We start from the raw sequence: 20,164 nt of genomic DNA on the forward strand, positions 1-20,164 counted from the left end.
AGGCTTACCTGTAGGTACAATGAATATCTCCCAAGCGGGCACCGTTTAGGAAATATTCAACATGGTGTCAATGATGTGACCTGTGAATGTGTAGTGATCCTCTGCATTCAATGCATACAGTATGCCATGGAATGCAGAACGCCATGCAGTGTCAGGGGCTTCTATGCGCATGCACGGAAGTGACGTCATCGTGGCCCTGGCCATTCAAATGGCTGGAACTTGCAAACACGGACGAAAGGCAAAGATGGAAGCGCTGGGGGAGTTGCTGGCGGAGTTGTAACAATGCTGCATTGGAGGGCTCCAGTAGCTGGTAAGTCTGTCATAAGGTGCAAGTATACTAGCACATACAGTTGTGCTCAAAGGTTTGCATACCCTGGCAGAAATTGTGACATTTTGGCATTGATATTGAAAATATGACTGATCATGCCAAAAAATTCTCTTTTATTGAAGGATGATGATCATATGAAGCCATTTATTATCAAATAGTTGTTTGGCTCCTTTTCAAATCATAATGATAACAGAAAACCCAAAATGGCCATGATAAAATGTTTACATACCCTGGAATGTTTGGCCTTGGTACAGACACACAAGGTGACACACACAGGTTAAAATGCCAATTAGAGGTTAATGTCCCACATCTGTGGCTTTTTAAATTGCAAATAGTGTCAGTGTATAAATAGTCAATGAGTTTGTTAGCTTTTACATGGAAGCACTGACTAGGCTAGATACTGAGCCATGGGGATCAGAAAAGAACTGTCGAAAGTCCTGCGTAACAAGGTAACAGAACTTTATAAAGATGGAAAAGGACATAAAAAGATGTCCAAAGCCTTGAGTATTAAAAATTCTCCTTTATTGCAGGCAGAAGGAGATCCCTTGTGTTTGTAGGGACTTTTAGTGATGGGCTGAACATCCCCCTCTTCGGTTCACGGTCGAACTTAATGCAAGTCTATGGGACACGAACTTGTAAACTCAAAAGATCCCATTTTGAAGGCTTATATGCAAGTTATTAGCCATAAAAGGAGTATGGGGACTCGGGTACTGCTCTGGGGGACATGAATCAGTGAAAAAATATTTTCAAAAAGTACTGTTTTTAAAGGGGCAGTAATTTTTTCATTGCTTAAAGTAAAAAAAAAAATGAAAAACTCCTTTAAGTATCATGCCTAAACTACCTGCAAAGTTTCACATCTGTACAATGTATAGAACCTGCTGCAGCAGCACTGACATTTTATTTTTTTTCATTAAATTTTTATAAAAAAAAAAAAAAAGTGTGGGGGTCCTCCCCCAATCCATACCAGACCCTTTAGCTCTGGTAGGAAGGTTAGGAGGGACTTCACAGTGAAAAAAAAACTTTTTTTAAGTGCGTAGGGTTCCCCCTAAAAGCCATACCAGGCCCTTTAGGCCTGGTAGGACTTTTAAGGGGAACCCCACCCCAAACAAATGAGGAGGGGGAGCATGGGGTCCCCCCTAAAATTCCTACCAGACCCTTGATCTGAGCACAGGCCTGGCAAACCAGGAAAAGGGGAGGGGACAAGCGAGTGCCCCTCCTGAACTGTACCAGGCCACATGCCTTCAGGGGGGTGCTTTGGGATGGGGGGCTCCCCCTCAAAGCACCTTGTCTCCATGTTGATGGGGGCCTTCCCCACAACTATGGGCTGTGGTTGTGGGGGTCTGTGGGGGGGTGACATTGAAATCTTGAAGCCCCCTTTCACAAGGGGCCCCCAGATACCAGCTTCCCCCTTATGAATGTGTATGGAGTACATAGTACCCCTACCCATTCACCAAAAAAGTGTAAAATGTGAAGAAAAACACTACAACAGTGTTTGACAAGTCATTTATTTAAAAAAAAAGGCAAAAAATGGTTTTATTATTGTAATCCATCAATCATGGCGTCCAGCATTGTCACGACGACGCCGACTTGCCAAAATAAAAAAAATTTTGATGCCCGCTGACCCATCCACACCCGCACTCGCCGCTATTTGACATTTGCGAGTCAGATGTAAATAATTGGGCAGTGCTAGCAGTGACATCACCGCTAGCTCTGCCCAGTTGTGCTGTGATTGGCCAAAGCATTGCACCTGAGCTGTGGTGCTGGGGGAACACAGTGATTACTGAATTGGGAACTATAGATGGTTCGAATCTCGGCCGGTCCCTGCTGAACTGTTCAAGATTCAAACCATTTATGAGCGACTTAAATGTGAACAGTCCGTTTGCACTTTCAGGCAGGTTTGTAAGGCTGCTCTTTAGTAAAATGATGGAGTTATGAATATTATCCTCTGTTAATAACTTATCAAAGCTAAAAACTACACTGCTCAAAAAAATGAAAGGAACACTTTGAAAACACATCAGATCTCAATGGGGAAAAATCTCATGCTGGATATCTATACTGATATGGACTGGGTAATGTGTTTGGAATGAAAGGATGCCCCATCATTTGATGGAAATGAAAATTATCAACCTACAGAGGACTGAATCCAAAGACACCCCGAAAATCAAAGTGGAAAAATGATGCAGCAGGCTAGTCCATTTTGCTGAAATTTCATTGCAGCAACTCAAAATGGTACTCAGTAGTTTGTATGCATGCCTGACAACGTCGGGGCACGCTCCTAATGAGATGACAGATGGTGTCCTGGGGTATATCCTCCCAGATCTGGACCAGGGTATCACTGAGCTCATGGACAGTTTGAGGTGAAACCTGGTGGCGTCAGATGGACTAAAACATAATATCCCAGAGGTGTTCTATTGGATTTAGGTAAGGGTGGAGGGCCATTCAATGGTATGAATTCCTTCATCCTCCAGGAACTGCCTGCATTCTCTAACTACATGAGTCTGGGCATTGTCATGCACCAGGAGGAACCCAGGACCCACTGCACCCCCGTAGGGTCTGACAATGGGTCCAAAGATTTCATCTCGATATCTAATGGCAGTCAGGGTGCCATTGTCTAGTCTGTAGCGGTCTGTGCATCTCTCCATGGATATGCCTCCCCAGACCATCACTGACCCACCACCAAAATGGTCATGCTGAACGATGTTGCAGGCAGCATAACATTCTCCACAGCTTCTCCAGACCCTTTCACATCTGTCATGCGCTCAGGGTGAACTTGCTCTAATCTGTGAAAAGCAGAACTGCCAATTCTGATGGATAATGGCAAATGCCAATCGAGCTTTATGATGCCAGGCAGTGAGCACAGGGCCCACTAGAGGACGTGGCCACCCACATGAAGTCTGTGTCTGATTGTTTGGTCAGAAACATTCACACCAATGGCCTGCTGGGGGTCATGTTGAAGGGCTCTGGAAGTGCTCATCCTGTTCCTCCTTGGGAAGATACCTGTCCTGCTGATAGGTTAAGGACTTTCTACGGTCCTGTCCAGCTCTCCTAAAGTAACTGCCTGTCTCCTGGAATCTCCTCCATGCTCTTGAGAATGTGCTGGGAGACACAGCAAACCTTCTGGCAATGGCACGCATTGATGTGCCATCCTGAAGGGGTGGTACTGCCTGTGGAACCTCTGTAGAGTCCAGGTATCGCCTCCTGTTACCAGTAGTGACACTAGCCAAATGCAAAACTAGTGAAAAACATTCAGAAAAGATGAGTAGGGAAAAAAATGTCAGTGGCCTCCACCTGTATTCATTGGTCAATTCATTGTTGCCCATCTAGTGCACATGTTGTTAAATTCATTAACACCAAAGCAGCTGAAACTGATTAACAATATCCCAGGAGTTTAATTGACTTGATGCTATACTCTGATTAAAAAATGTTCCTTGAGCGATGTATATCCACCTTATTTTTTTTCATCTTTTGTTTTTGTCCTGTCTGGAGTAACAGGTCATTGGGTTTCCTAACTCCTATTGTATATCCATGGTGACATTTGTTGTATTTACTAGCTGAATGATTGCCTAGCCTATAAACTGTACATGGGAATTTACTAGTTTATAGATAGTGTTCCAACTGCATAAATGTTCTCTTCCTTCCTGCCCAAGTTAGCATGCAACACTGTCTGCACTAAAACTCACGCAACACTGGAACTGAATGTGTCCAACAAAGGATGAGGTTCTACCCAGGCTTTAGCGGTGGAGGTGAATTAGATGTTTGTCAGTTCTGACTCTCCCCACCCACCTCCTTGTGCTTCAAAGTTTGCCAGATAGAAGGCTCATTTAGTCACATTTGGTGAGACTGCCAGAAAGTGAAAAGGTTTTGGGTCCAGTTCTACCAACTTATCTCCTTGGTCAAAGGCAGGTCTTTTTATAACGATCTCTATGACACAATTAAACAACTTGAAGAGTGTACCAAATTTCAGTTCTAGCGACACACGTTTTCACAACAGCAAAAAGGGTAATTGCCCATAAGGGGAAAACCCAGATTGCCCTCTTCGTGGAGGTCAAACCTCGAGTCTCACAAGTCATGATCTCTGAAGAACCAACAGCTAGACGAAACAATACAATGGTAACATTTTGGACGGTATGGGAACCATGGATTCAGTCTTCTTTTCAACCACCCACTTTGCCTTTCTTTAACTTTATGAAAGTTGAGGCCCTCAAACTGTTTGGATCCCCTTCCCTCTCATTCCCCTCTGGGTGATCTATGTACATTTCAGGGATTATAAAAGAGATGTGGGCTTTTTTTCCTCCAATTGTACTTACTTAGGTTGATGCAGAATCAGACTTAAGCTGCATCTATCCCCCGCTGGCTCTAAGTGTGAGAACTCAGCTATCACATGATCGCTGAGTTCTCACAGCTGCTCTGAGTAGAAGATCGGTGACTGTCAGTCATCCCTTTAGACATGATTAACCCCTTGGGAGTATCTCACCAAAACTGAATGCTTGTTGGAGAGGAGGCGATGATGCCCAAAATATGACTTGCATATTAGTGCAGACCTCTGGGAAAATCGGTGAGCCAATCACACAAGCAGGAACTGACATTTCTGGGGAGCGTTTCGTACCAGAACGCCTCCAGGTAGCCATATTGCATTGACTTTTACAAAAAATGACAGCACTGCAGATTGAAAAGAGAGGTTGTTTTTATAATGTTATGTTACAATATGGCTTGTGTCACCATTTATATAGTTTAGATCAGGGGCGGACTGACCATTTGGAAACTTGGGCACTGCCCGAGGGCCCGGGGTCAGTAGGGGACGCCATGAGATGCCCCTGGTACCTTTTTCATAGGCTTTTTGAGTTTGGGCAAGGACACAGGAGCCCCATGATCCCCTATTGCCCAGGGGCCCCGTGAGTTGTCAGTCCGCCCCTGGTTTAGATAGTTGCTCTGGCTGAAAAAAGACAAAAGTCCATCCAGTTCAACCATTAAAACCGTTGTATATGCTATCTTTTTTATTTGTGATATTTCTTACCCACGAAAGTGGACTTACCCTTTAAAGTAACAGTCAATACAAGACTTCATTAGAGCCAAGGGTTTGAAGCTCCCAAATGAAGAGGTCTCCTTTCATTTTCTGTCCTGGAGACACTGGTCAACAGAGCAGGAGGTGAGGATAGCATTCTCTAAAGAGGAAACAGAAAGGAATTAAAATCTCAGAGAGATTCTAAACACTTCCTCATTAAAATCTACAAATGATTTTTGGTTGAAGTTCCACTTTGCATGCTTCCATCTAAAGAAAATGCTGTATCTTTTTCAGATCCTTAAGACACTGACCGTTCATTTTTAATGACAGGCCCTCTTCCCATGCTGGAATAAAGAGGAGCAAAGTTATTACTGGTAAGTAATCACATTTCAACTGTAGATATCAATAAATGATATGAAACTGATTTCGTTAAGCAAAGTCGTGAAGTTCTGGTTATACTGATTATAATATAAGATAAGTTGTGCAAAAAACTATACATGCAAATATTCTGATCCAGTTTCTAGGAGCCTTTTCTAAGGCTCAGTTCACACTGCCACGACATAGGATCCGACTTGTGAGATCCCAAGTTGCATGACATGTGAAATCCCATGTTAGTCAATGAGAGCTGTCTTAATTACCACTACTGAAGTTGCTCCAACTTTAGAAAAGGTTCCTGTACTACTTCAAGGTGACTTCTATCCAACTTGTGCCCATAGACTTAAATGGAAGTTGGCTCCACGTCAGATGCTCATCTACACTGCTCAAAAAAATTAAAGGAACACTTTTAAAACACATCAGATCAGATGGGTCCAAGGATTTGATCCCGATACCTAATGGCAGTGAGGTTGCCATTGTGTAGCCTGTAGAGGTCTGTGCGTCCCTCCATGGATATGCCTCCCTAGACCATCACTGACCCACCACCAAAACGGTCATGCTGAACGATCTTACAGGCAACATAACATTCTCTATGGCTTCTCCAGACCATTTCACATATGTCACATGTGCTCAGGGTGAACTGGCTCTCATCTGTGCAAAGCACAGGGCGCCAGTGGCAGACCTGCCAATTCTGGTGTTCAATGGCAAATGCCAATTGAGCTTTATGGTGGGCAGTGAGCACAGGGCCCAGGACATTGGCCCTCAGGCCCCCCTCATGAAGTCTGTTTCTGATTGTTTGGTCAGAGACATTCACACTAGTTGGAGGTCATTTTGTATGGCTCTGGCAGTGCTCATCCTGTTCCTCCTTGCACAAAGGAGCAGATACCGGTCCTGCTGATGGGTTAAGGACCATCTACTGCCCTTTCAAGCTCTCCTAGAGTAACAGCCTGTCTCCTGGAATCTCCTCCATGCTCTTCAGACTGTGCTTGGAGACACAGCAAACCTTCTGGCAATGGCACGTATTGATGTGCCATCCTGGAGGAGTTGGACAGCCTGTGCAACCTCTGTAGGGTCCAGGTATCGCCTCATGCTACCAGTAGTGACATTGACCCTAGCCAAATGCAAAACTAGTGAAAAACAGACAGAAAAGATGAGTAGGAAAGAAAATGTCAGTGGCCTCCACCTGTAAAACCATTCCTGTTTTGGGGGTCATCTCATTGTTGCCCATCTAGTGCACCTGTTGTAAATTTCATTAACACCAAAGCAGCTGAAACTGATTAACAACCCCCTCTGCTACTTAACTGACTGGATCAATATCCCAGGAGTTTAATTGACTTCATGCTATATCTGATTAAAAAGTGTTCCTTTAATTTTTTTGAGCAGTGCATATTGATGTGATTTGGATCCAACATTACAGGAAGATTACCCAGGGAAAGTTGCATAACATGAAAGTCACGCATCAAGTCCCATCAAAGTTGTAGTCAAGTCGCCTGGCAAAGTCGCACTGTAAGTCACACAACTTTCAGTGTGCAGTAGTGTGAACCGAACCTAGGTCTGTCCTAAAGCTAAACAAACTTGGCTTTGTCCTGGAAAGTAAAGTGCTGTAGTGCACCAGTCCACCCTACTCCACTGTCTGTTATTTGTTCTGAAAATCTTTACTAACCAATTTATAGGCAGAATAGTTATTATTCCCAAATAATTTGCTTGTTTTTGTTTTTTTAATGCTGAAAACCTGGAGTTTGGTTTATTAAAGAGGTAGAGCATGTTACAAATTTTCACTTTGTGAATTATCACTTAGAGAATAAAACTAATTTTTGAAACAATATTTTTTTTATGTACAAGGAAAATGTTGCTTGCACATGATTGAATGGTCATTAAGGAGGAATTGCACTGTATCTGAGCACAAACCTGAATGAACACAATAAGAGATTGGTACCACTCAGTGTTCATTTATAACTGAAGCATTGTAAACTTTTTTTTTTTCCTTTGGAGGGGGCCCATGTGAGATCGGCTGTATAGGGCCCCGTGGTTTCTAACAGCAGCCCTAGTTCCACATTTATTCTTAGGTATGATTACTATGCTTGCTGTTTTGTACCTGCTTTGATTGAAAGTTTGGGATGGTACCACAATGTGGATACTTCTAACTTGGCTCCTAATCACACTTTCTTGCTAATCTATGGTTCCTTTACATTCAATAGATCACCTGTAAATTAAATGTGAATATACAGTTGTGTTCTAAATAATAGCAGTGTGTTGAAAACAGTGAATAAAGCTCAAAATCCTTCTAAGAGCTTTTATTTCCATACACACAAATGCATTGGGAACACTACACATTCTATTCCAAATCAAAACATGAAGAAAAATATATCAAATTTGTGTTGTTCCTCTAACAAAATTGAAGAAAAGTGAATATTAGACTGTTCAAAAAAATAGCAGTGTTTGTATTCTTCTTTACAAACTCAAACATTCCCTATATAAACTGAAAAATGTTTGAAGAATTTGCTTTCCTTTGAATCACTTAATTAATATTTAGTTGTATACAGGGGCGGACTGACCATTTGGAAACTCAGGCACTGCCCGGGGTCAGTAGGGGGCCCCATGAGATGCCCCTGGTACCTTTTTCATAGACTTTTTTTGAGTTTGGGCAAGGACACAGGGGCCCCATGATCCCCTATTGCCCAGGGGCCCCATGAGTTGTCAGTCCACCCCTGGTTGTATAAGCACTGTTTCTGAGAACTGCTGTACATCTGTGTTGCATGGAGTCAACCAACTTCTGGCACCTGTGAACAGGTATTCCAGCCCAGGATGATTGGACTACATTCCACAGTTCTTCTCTATTTCTTGGTTTTGCCTCAGAAACTGCATTTTTGATGTCACCCCACAAGTTTTCTATTGGATTAAGATCCGGGGATTGGGCTGGCCACTCCACAATGTCAATCTTGTTGGTCTGGAACCAAGATGTTGCACATTTACTGGTGTGTTTGGGGTCGTTGTCTTGTTGGAACACCCATTTCAAGGGCATTTCCTCTTCAGCATAAGGCAGCATGACCTCTTCAAGTATTCTGATGTATTCAAACTGATCCATGATCCCTGGTATGCGATAAATAGGCCCAACACCGTAGTATGAGAAACATCCCCATATCATGATGGTTGCACAACCATGCTTCACTGTCTTCACAGTGTACTGTGGCTTGAATTCAGTGTTTGGGGGTCATCTGACAAACTGTCTCCGGCCACTAGACCCAAAAAGAACAATCTTACTTTCATCAGTCCACAAAATGTTGCGCCATTTCTCTTTAGGCCAGTCAATGTGCTCTTTGGCAAATTGTAACCTCTTCAGCACATGTCTTTTTTTCAGCAGTGGGACTTTGCGGGGGCTTCTTGCAGATAGCTTGGCTTCACATAGGCATCTTCTAATTGTAAGAAAAATTAATAATAGCGCCTATGGTCAAAATTATATAACTTACTAATAGTGTACCAGCTGCAAAAAATCACCATATATAAAGTGTACCAATAAATAAATAATTTGCGCTAGTAAATGTGTATAAATATATAAATATATATAAAGAAATCATCAAATCATAAGTCCAGAAAAAAATATATATGCCAATACCACAAAAAAATAAAAAAAACTTTTAAGTGCAAAAAACTTTTGTGCAAAAAAAGTGTCTAAATATGAAAAATTTCACCAAAAAACCTTGATAATATAATGGCAGATCATCCATAAATATATCTTCAGAAACGGAAACTCTGCAACACACCGATCCTCATCGATCGAAATAACAGGATGAAAAACTTTGTAGTTAATCGAAAATCCACTTCTCCAATAGATAAAGGACCACCTTCAAACGTATCCATGGGGGGAAATACCAAGCACTCGAGAGAAACAGAAAGACTTCATGGTGCAATATTATAAAAACCAATTCCTTTATTAGGTACTCATTGCACTTACTCAAGAGGTGTCCCAGCCGACACCAGCATCAACAGCATAACAGCAATCACATAAACGAGCCTGGCTACTCAGCACATGCGCAGTAGCTGGCAGCCAAAAACGTAATGACGTCACATCAATCAAGCTCCGCCCTACGCGTTTCCTCATCGACGTCCTCACGGATCGGTGTGTTGCAGAGTTTCCGTTTCTGAAGATATATTTATGGATGATCTGCCATTATATTATCAAGGTTTTTTGGTGAAATTTTTCATATTTAGACACTTTTTTTGCACAAAAGTTTTTTGCACTTAAAAGTTTTTATTTTTTTGTGGTATTGGCATATATATTTTTTTCTGGACTTATGATTTGATGATTTCTTTATATATATTTATATATTTATACACATTTACTAGCGCAAATTATTTATTTATTGGTCTTCTAATTGTAGCAGTACTCACAGGGAACTTTAGACCTTCTTTGATCTTCCTGGAGCTGATTGTTGGCTGAGTCCTTGCCATTTTGGCTATTCTTTTATCCATTCGAATGGTAGTTTTTCGCTTTCTTCCACATCTTTCAGGTTTTGGTTGCCATTTTAAAACACTTGCGATCATTTTAGCTGAGCAAGCTATCATTTTCTGCACTTCTTTATATGTTTTCCCCTCGACTATCAACTTTTTAATCAAGGTACGCTGTTCTTCTGAACAATGTCTGGAACGACCCATTTTCCTCAGAATTTCAGAGAGAAATGCACTGTAACCAGCATGTACAACATTTGCTGCCTTCCTTCCTTAAATAAGGGCAATAATTGCCACCTGTTTTTCAAAGAAAGAATGACCTCACTAATAGAACTTCACACTGCTATTATTTTGAACATGCCCCTTTCAATTAGTGATTCAATTACACAGAATCAGCAGCATGCATGTCATGACTGTTGGGTCTGTTGGATTTCTATTACTCTACTATACCTGCTAGTAAATTATTTGCCATGTAGAAATATCATTTCTACCAAAAACAGTGATTGATCCGGTTAGTGATGTCTGACTGCTATTATTTTGAACACAACTGTACTTTCCTGCAATCCATGTGTTGAAAAGCCACAATGTCAAACTTGGGTAGACTTTCTTACACAGTTGCATTGTCTCCTGGATGATATTATCAACTCACTTCTTGATTTCACTTGTTTCTCTTTTAGTTATTTGTCTGAAAATTGTACTTCACCCAAAGCCTGACACTTTTTTCTTTTAATCTGTATATAATATGACTTTTTCCTCTTTGGACTAAAAATAGTGGCATTGCTTTGTAATAGCTTCTTTACAAAGTTATTCTTTATTTGTGATAACAGTTTCCTGAAGGATCTGGGGAATAATGGAGAGGAAAAAGCTGAGGGTAGATGGAATTCCAACTGACATTCCAGCTGGACGTGCGAGGGATAAACTCACTATACACTTCCTGAGGACTCGACATGGAGGGGGAGAAGTGGAAGATATTAAGATTCTCTCTGGACCTCCGTTGCATGCTCTCATCACATTTGAAGATGATAAAGGTAACACTAAAACATGTTCATGGAGATTTTTTAAGTACATTAATAAAAGATGTTTTAACGTTTATACCTAAGGCCGGCCATACATGGGTGGATTGTCGAACGATTTTTAGTTCGAAAATCAGACCTAAGAATAATCAGCCGATTTTCACTCTGTTAGTGGGGCAATGGCACCGGCTGATTTTTGTGGTTCCTCCCCATTTTTGTTTATTGGGCATGCTGGAAAACTAGTGAAAAATTACCGATTTTTCGAAATCATTGGTGGCACCGTCGGATTACAGAACGAATGATGTTTTCGATCAAAAAATCGTTCGGAATTCGACCCTTGTATTGCCTGCTTTTAGGTCACCAGAAACTGATATGGTAATTGTAAGCGGCTGTCTGCAAGATAAATAATCAATTGGCCTAATTTATCTCCCGGGGTCTCCAGCAGCAGGACATCACATTATGGGTTGATTTACTGAAGGAAAATTGTCTTTTCACTTTTGCAAGGGAATTTTCCCTTAGCTCAGTGAATGAGGTGATGCACTGCTGACTTCCATCATCTAATCATGTGCAAACAGAAGTCCTTTTTTTTTTTTTTAACCACTTGCCTACCGGGGCTTTTACCCCCTTCCTGCCCAAGCCAATTTTCAGCTTTCCGCACTGTTGCACTTTGAAAGACAATTGCGCGGTCATGCAACACTGTACTTATGTGAAATTTTTATAATTTTTTTTCACGTAAATAGAGCTTTCTTTTGGTGGTATTTAACCACCACTGGGGTTTTTATTTTTTGTACTATAAACAAAAAAGTCAAGGAAGACAAATGTGCACTCACATGTAGTTTGCATCAGGTAGGAAGCATATATCAAGGTAGAATCCAATGTGCACAATGTACATCATATATCAAGGTAGAATCCAATGTACAAGGTGTTCTGCATGAAAAAAGCACTAGTAGGTATTAAAAAATGGCGCATACATGACATGATGTCCTGATGAAGTCACAAGGTCACGTGACGCAATGCATCGACGGCATTCACAGGTGACATAACTCTGGCGTGGCGCCATTTTTGAATACCTACTAGCGCTTTTTTCATGCAGAACACCTTGTACATTGGATTCTACCTTGATATATGATGTACATTGTGCACATTGGATTCCACCTTGATATATGCTTCCTACCTGATGCAAGCTACATCTATGTGAGTGCACTTTTGTCTTCCTTGACTTTATATACCATTACACTATGGAGATTGTGTTCTCTTTCTGTTTTATGGGCATATGATTTTTATGAGAGTGCTAAGCTGCCTGTTGACCGGTCCAGTGGATCTATGAATAGTGATTGCCTGCTGACATCATCTGGATTTTAGAACGGTTGCTTTGAGGATCCAGAGGAGAGTTTATTTGCTTTGTGGCCCTGCAGGGTCATGAAGTGGAGGTGAGAGGCCATTGCAGCCATTTTTTTGGGAGTTTACATTGAGGGTGTGCTGACATCCACATCGTGCATGAACCGGAAGATCACTACACTGATTTATGGACTGTTTTGTCACTTAATTATTTAAATGCGATGTGTGTCTCACTAAGTGTGTTTTTTATCTGATCCCTCATTAGGGATTCACATTTGTGTGGATTAATATAAGTGTCATATCAAGACACTTGGGGGTCACAATTATTATATCCCCATGTGGATTGGGGTCATTTTTTGTGATCATTAATAGGTCTGGTCCTTTTAGACCTTTTTATCTGTTTTTATATTGTCTGTGTTTATATATTGTTTATTACCGATTATTGTTTATCTTATCAGCGCTGCATCATTATTATGTTTAATTGATGGGCACTGGATACTGATAGGCAGCACTGATGGGCACTGGTGAGGTGGCACGGGTAGGCAACACTGGTGGGCACTGATAGGCTGCACTGATAAGATGGCAATGATGAGATGGCACTGATATGCATAACTGCTGGGTGGCACTACTGGGCACAACTGCTGGGTGGCACTGCTGGACAACATTGATGGGTGGCACTGGTGGGTGACACTGATGGGCACTGGTGGGTGACACTGGTTACTGATGGGGGGAACTGGTGGGTGGCTCCAGTGGTGTATTTAGGTTTCATGCTGCCGTAGGCAACACAAAAATCGGCTGCCCCCTTCCTTGGAGAGACACTGACAAACACCCCCCTCCCCCACGATAAGAGCCTGACATTGACCAAACCCCCCCCCCCCCCACCCGAGAGAGCCTTCCACTACCACCGCCCCCCACACACTGGCAACCCCCCCGCTCCGGCGAGATAGAAGACACTCACCTTCACATCCCTGGGAACAAGAGTCAGGCTCTGCATATACCGTCAAGCAGCCCGCAGCCTCTCTCAGATCCCACCTGGTCCCCATGCTGCATGTGTCCTTTCTTCCATCCCTTCTTTTGGGGGGCAGCGCTGCCTCCCTGAAAAATGCTGCTGCCCCCCTGAAAAAATGCCACCCTAGGTAAATGCCTTGTGGTAAATACGCCCCTGGGTGGCACTGGTGGGGGGCACTGATGATCAGGCCATTCTGGGAGGACGTCATATGACACCCTTCCAGAACTGGACAATCGCGCTGTAGCCGTCTATCGGCTATATGGCAGGTGTAAAGTGGTTAATTGTGTTTGGACATGATTGGTATTTTTTGCAAAGTGACTCTAAACTTTGCATAGAGAATTTTCCCTTGGCTTAGGGAAAGTGGTGAACAGTGTATTTGCCATAAGTAACCCAAACCCTATGAGAACTTGGCTAACAATTTTAAGGATAAGTATATTTTATTGTCATTTCAACTTGAAATAAGGTACTCGGGTCCCAGTGTACAATTAAAATCAATCAAGACAATCACATAAGAAAGTATATAAAGAGAAGTGTGAAAATAAGTAATATTAAACTGACAGCAATGTGCTTAATGTGAGCAACAACTAGACTTTAAAAAGCAGCAGGATGCACATCAAGTTTGCAATATGATCAATCATGACAAGCAGTATTATTGATCTCAGATTGCAGCCATGCTCAAAATAGCAGCAAGGGTACGCAGAATTTGTCGATTTCACAGCATCAGAGAAAAAGCCGTTCCTCATCTTGGTGGTTATAGATTTAATGCTGATAGTTAATAAGAAGCAAAAGGGTGTAGTCATATACAGTATACATATAGTTAGTCTGGCTTAAAAAAGACAAAAGTCCACCCAGTTCAAACAAAAAAATAAAGCAAAAAAAAAACAACTTCCACATCCTTCTGTAATTTCCATAATGTAAGATAGAGGAAAAATTTTACAACTGTCTTTACAATTTTAACATGCTTGTAAGGCCTGCAGTAAGAGGGCAGAGATGGAAACATAAATACAGGAATCCCATAACCAGAGAGCCCTTTACATAAGCGGTTTGTGTTATGGCCTGTGCAACTGACAATTACGCGATCATGCAACGCTGCACCAAAATGAAATTTACGTCCTTTTTCCCCACGAATTGAGCTTTTTTTCGGTGGTATTTGATCGCCTGTGCGTTTTTTTTTATTGTTTGCACTATAAAAAAAAAAGACCAACAATTTTGAGAAACTCTTTTGGACTTTTTGCTATAAAGTAAAAAAATTTAAAAATTTAAAAATCTAATTTCGGCTAAAATGTATTCTGCGACATGTCTTTACTAAAAAAAAATCCCAATACGTGTAAATTAATTTGGTTTACGTGAAAGTTATAGTGTTTACAAATGGCGGTATAGATACTAGATTTTTTTTTATACTAATAGCGGCGATCAGCGACTTATGGCGGGACTGCAGCGGACATTCTGACTTTGGGAGGGAACTGACTTGGGGTCACTGACATCCCCAGTGACACCAATACAGTGATCAGTGCAAAAAAAAAGCACTGACACTGTACTAATGGCACTGGGGAGGAAGGGGTTAACATTAGAAGGCAATCAAAGGGTTAACTGTGTGAGGGGAGCATTTTACTAGGGGGCGGGGGTGTGTGCTTCACTGTAACACACTGATCCTGAAGGTTGAGCTCATCCATCCGGATCAGTGTGTGCCCAAACTGACAGGGAGGAGAGCTCCATTGAAAACAATTTAACTGTGCTCCCTGTCACTGTTTGCCGGCAATCGCCGGGCTCCGGCGGGTAATCACCGGCTGGGACCTGGTAATTGACACCCGCAGCCACGATTGGTGCCGCATGATGTTTATAAACGTGATCCTGTGCACAGGGACTGCTTTGCCGCAGTATATGTACTGTGGGTGGTCCCCTAGTGGTTAATGCATGTTCAAAAAAATCAAACCCTACATAAAAGGGCCAATGCCAATATTTGATTGAAGAGACACTATTGGGTTTTTGAAAGGAATGGACACTGTCCACTTCGCAAAGTGAATGTTCCCTGAGCTTGGCAGCTGATGCTGTTCTTACTCTGAGTACCCACTCATGTGCCAGAGAATAAAAAAAATCCCACTTTTTTCCTAAAAGATGATTGGATTATAAAAGTGAACACCTCTTCATTTTATTTTTATGTATGTACTAAACTTGATAGCTGGACAGTCTATTCCCTTAGTAACCATGATGTAATTAACGTGATACTAAAGGTTTTTTTTTGTAAAATAACAAACATGTCTATACTTACCTGCTATGTGCAGTGGTTTTGCAAAGAGCAGCATAGATCCTCCTCTTCCCGGGTCCTCCGCAGGCTCTCCTGGCTCCTCCCTTCTGTCGGGTGCCCCCACAGCAATCAGCTTGCTATGGGGGCACCCGCAGCTCCATGTGTCCATTCACACATGGAGCCACGGTTTGGCCCCGCCCCCTCTCCTCATTGGCTGACTTGCTGTGATTGACAGCAGCGTGAGCCAATTGCTCCCACTTGCTGTCTCAGCCAATGAGGTGTTTACAAACACAAAGAACACCAATCTGGCTGTTTCTTCTCCCTGAAATCAACTCTGAGTGAGTAAAAGCAGCACACATTACACCTGTTAAGCACACAGTTAACCCCTTGATTGCCCTTCTGATCACCCCTGTTACCCATGCAGTGTCATTAGTACAGTGTAGCACTACTCTCGTGAGGGCCGCTGCATTTTCGCCTAGGTTTCCCCTTTTCTTTGCCCCGCAGCCAGGCACAAGGTATAATCCAGTGCCAGGTACACAAACACACCTCCATTTGTTGTCTTCAATGACCAGTCTAGGGGGATGTTTGTTTTTGGAGTTTTATTGTAAAACTGGGGATAGGGATTGGGAATTTAGTAGGATACTCCAAGATTAGAACTATTCACAACTGAGGACATCTAGCTTATCTTTAAGTTGAGCACTTTTGAAGTCCTGGCTGAAAGCAGATAGCAGACTTCTCTTTAAATTGTAGTAGCAAGTAGTTTAGGAGTGAGCAAATTCCCCCCTTTTTTTTTTTCAGTAATGGGAGTAGTTACAGGGCTCAGCTCCTCAGGTACAAGCCAGTTTTGACAGACTGCAACAGCCCAAAGGTCACGTAGCTGAGCAAAGTCCTTTTAAGTAGCAACACTTGGACAAGCTCTTCAAAACACTAGCCAGTGTTCCCTTTTTCTCAGACCCATGCTGACTATTAAGCACCAGGGGGGTAGCAAGTCCCCAAATTCCTCAATGTTGTAGTATATTGTGTGCAATATATCTGTAATATATTGAAGACATTTAAACACATACTGTTCATTTTTGGATGGGCCAGTGATAAGACCACTTTACACACCAAAAGGACACCTTACTATGTTAATGTATGCAGGAAGTAATTACCTTACCTTTGTTGTGTTGGGTTAACCTGTTTTTGGGTAAATATATGGAGAGTCAGGGGAAGTTTCTAGGTCTAGACACATAAGATCAAACATGCTACTAAAAGTGGCCAATCAGAGTGCTTGCCATTGTACTGAATGGGGAAAATGTGTATATTAACACAGGACACAGAACACAGGATGGAATACAAAGATAGCAGAGCACAAGTGAGGATACTTGGGCAGAGCATAAAGGAGAATACAAAGATAGCAAAGCACAGGTCAGGATACATGGGACAGAACACAGGTTGCATGGAAGCTACCTATTTGCATATTATAGATTGGACATATGCTGGATGGTGTAGTATCTCTATGCTTGATATGAAGTTTCTTAAATGGGACTTTGAGGGCTGTTGTTGTAATCTTTACAAATATTCAACTGAATTTCTGTCATCTGTAACAAATATCTTTATCCGAATAAATGCATCTCTCTGGAAAAGGACTATTGGTTGCTGCTGGAATAGTACATATATAAATACACCTTGGTCATCTGGAGAAGGGCTGGATCTCCATGCTTGATATGAAGTATCATTATAATAAGACAACAAATGTCAGTACTCACAAGGCCCAAGAACAGAATGGTTGCCTCCTTCCAATCTTCCAAGCGAAACACTTCAGTGGTTCCAAACAGAGCTTTGGCCGACAGCTCCCCTTAGTCAGCATACTGTAGAACCAGGGTCACTCTCTCTAATTTCAGGCCCTCAGGTCAACCACCCAAGGCCTGCATGGCAGCCAGTGCCAGGCGAGGCAAGCCTGCCTCAAGCCTGGCTTGTTTCAGTCTTCCCCTAGGAAAGACACTGAACCCATGTGCTCACAGAACATAAATACCACTCCCAGCATGCAATAGGGTTGCCCTCCCCTGTAGTTTGCCAGGGCTGTATTCATATTCAAGCTGCTCATTTGCCTAGTTCCCTCTCAGGGTCTGGAAGACTCTCATAGCTTCCTGAAGGCATGCAGAACTCAAGGCAAACTCAGCAGCACCAGAGCATCATGAGCAGACCTGACTAGTCCAACACAGCACTCTGTTAAGCAGAGAACCCAATTACATTTTCCTAACTGTCTCTCTGTTAAGCAGTGAAACACAGCTATACATAGCCTAGCTGTATAAATCCTAGTGCCTACCTAGGAGGGTGCTACAACAGTGTACAGTATTCTAACTGATCAATGTATTAGGGTCACTAGTGACATCAGTATCAGTCAGTTTGTGACCCTCCCAGCTAGTGTCGGTAAGCGCCAGATTGCCTGCCACATTATCACACTGTAAGTCACTGACCATTACTAGTGTATATAACATAGTTATATACCCTCTAACTTTCAAACAAACCGAATAAATATACACTTGTTGGGTTTATTTTTTCACCAAAGATATGCAGCAAAATACATTTTGCCCTAAATTTATGAAAACATTTGGTTTTATTAGATATGTTTTAGAACAGAAAGTAGAAAATATCTTTTTTTTTTTTTTTAATTTTTGGTCTTTTTACATTTTATATAATACATAATAAAAAACCCAGTGGTGATTAAATACCAGCAAAAGAAAGCTCTGTATGTGTGAAAAATGATATAAATTTCACTTGGATATAGTATTACATGAGAGAGCAATTGCCAGTTAAAGTAGCACAGTGCTGAATAGCAAAAAATGCCCTGGTCATGAAGGCGATAAAACCTTCCAGTGGTTAAAGGCCAAATGTAGTTTTGCATAGATGTTAGTAGACCTACATGCTGTTCTGGAGTTCCAAACGCTGCATGGCCATTGCAGCCACTATGAAACACATAGTGGTTGATTTATTAAGGAAGGAGCTTCACTTAAAGTCCATCTCTGGGCAGAATTAGCCCCTCCCCTTCTAAATCCCTCTTATTACCACCTTGACACTCACCTCATTCTGTAATTTACATTTTTAAATGTTTCCAAAGCAATTTTTCACTCGCCTCGGTCCCTTCGTGGCACCTCTTCTGCTTGTGGAGAACAGTGATCTATAAAGAAGTGATTATAAAAACCTGGCCGTGGCTCTACTTCTACTCACCTATTTATAAAATCCTCCAAGAAACTCAGCACCTTTTCTTTATGTAAACATATACTTTATGCATATCACAAGATATAGATAAAAACTAATACCACCAGATTACAAAAACACAGATGAAATTAAAACTGGACAGTTACTAAAAAAGGGAAACCTTACAGCAGCTGAAGAAAAAGTACCCCCCCCAAGGAAGAGTCCTTGTAAATAAATATCCTTGGTAGCCCATTATTGCCCCAAAGAGATTGTTATAAATACATTCTCAAAAGAGGGACATGATACTCTCATGTATCCATTTCCAATATTGTGTCTAGAAATTTAGGAGTGTATCAAAGGAAGTCCTAAATTGGAACCACATTTCGCACATTTTTTTTCCGCATTTTTTTATCCTCATTTTTGCGCATAGAAATTTGAAGGATTAGCTAAACAAGTCCCAAACTTCACCCTCAATAGAACCTAAACTGTTGTTACATAATGAGGAAGAGACCAGCTAAAGTATACAATCCAAATGCCCATAATTGTTTTGATAGTGAAGAAAGATAATTAGCCATTCACATCAGACATTGGTCATCCAGTCCATCTTATGAGGCACTTATGGTCTGGTCCATTTGTATAAGATGCTTGTGGTCTGGTCTGTTTGAAGGAACTTGGGGGGCATTCCCAGAACGCTGGAAATTGTGGGGTAAAAAAAAGAGAACCTGTCCGGTTTTACTGGTTGAGCCGAATGCTTTAAAAGGTATGTTATAAACCTTTTCTATGTGCCTTCCTCACACTTCAAATCCTACCCCACATTCCCAAAAACATATAGAACCAAAAACCAAAACTGTCCACAGTCCAAAGTCCAAAGTATTCACACTATCCAATCTTCCAACTGTGATTGATGTCCAAATTGTCACTCCAATCCAAGGTATCTCAAACAAAATTTAAACTGAATATAGTGCATTACCTTTTAAACAATATAATATTCCGTGATGTCATGCACAAACACTAGTGAAGAATGTAACCGCCCAAAAACAAAAACAAAAAAATAATTTATAATATATAATTATAATTCTATAATATTAAGACCAAATGTGAAGGTTCAAAATCCACACACTTCAACTCGTGATATAGTGAATTAATCACTCCAAGTGAAATTCAACAAACCAAACATATACAGCCAGTGACATAGTGCACTAAACCAAATGGGTGCCACCACTCTGTG

General features: G+C 41.6%; 1 protein-coding gene across 1 annotated transcript in view; it reads left to right on the forward strand.

The window, feature by feature from the left end:
• Nucleotides 1-20,164, forward strand: part of LOC149453988 (uncharacterized) — an 85,995-nt gene that overhangs the window by 21,651 nt on the left and 44,180 nt on the right. Inside the window, exons 2-3 of the mRNA XM_089687980.1 lie at nucleotides 5,625-5,704; nucleotides 10,979-11,179. Of these exons, the coding sequence (XP_089544106.1) occupies nucleotides 11,002-11,179 (178 nt within the window). The 5' untranslated portion in view covers nucleotides 5,625-5,704; nucleotides 10,979-11,001. The remainder of the gene's footprint in view (nucleotides 1-5,624; nucleotides 5,705-10,978; nucleotides 11,180-20,164) is intronic.

Source organism: Staurois parvus, unplaced genomic scaffold (genome assembly GCF_062004578.1).
Source record: "Staurois parvus isolate SC_StPar_1 unplaced genomic scaffold, SC_StPar_1.0 ptg000442l, whole genome shotgun sequence".
In the NCBI taxonomy this organism is placed as follows: domain Eukaryota; kingdom Metazoa; phylum Chordata; class Amphibia; order Anura; family Ranidae; genus Staurois; species Staurois parvus.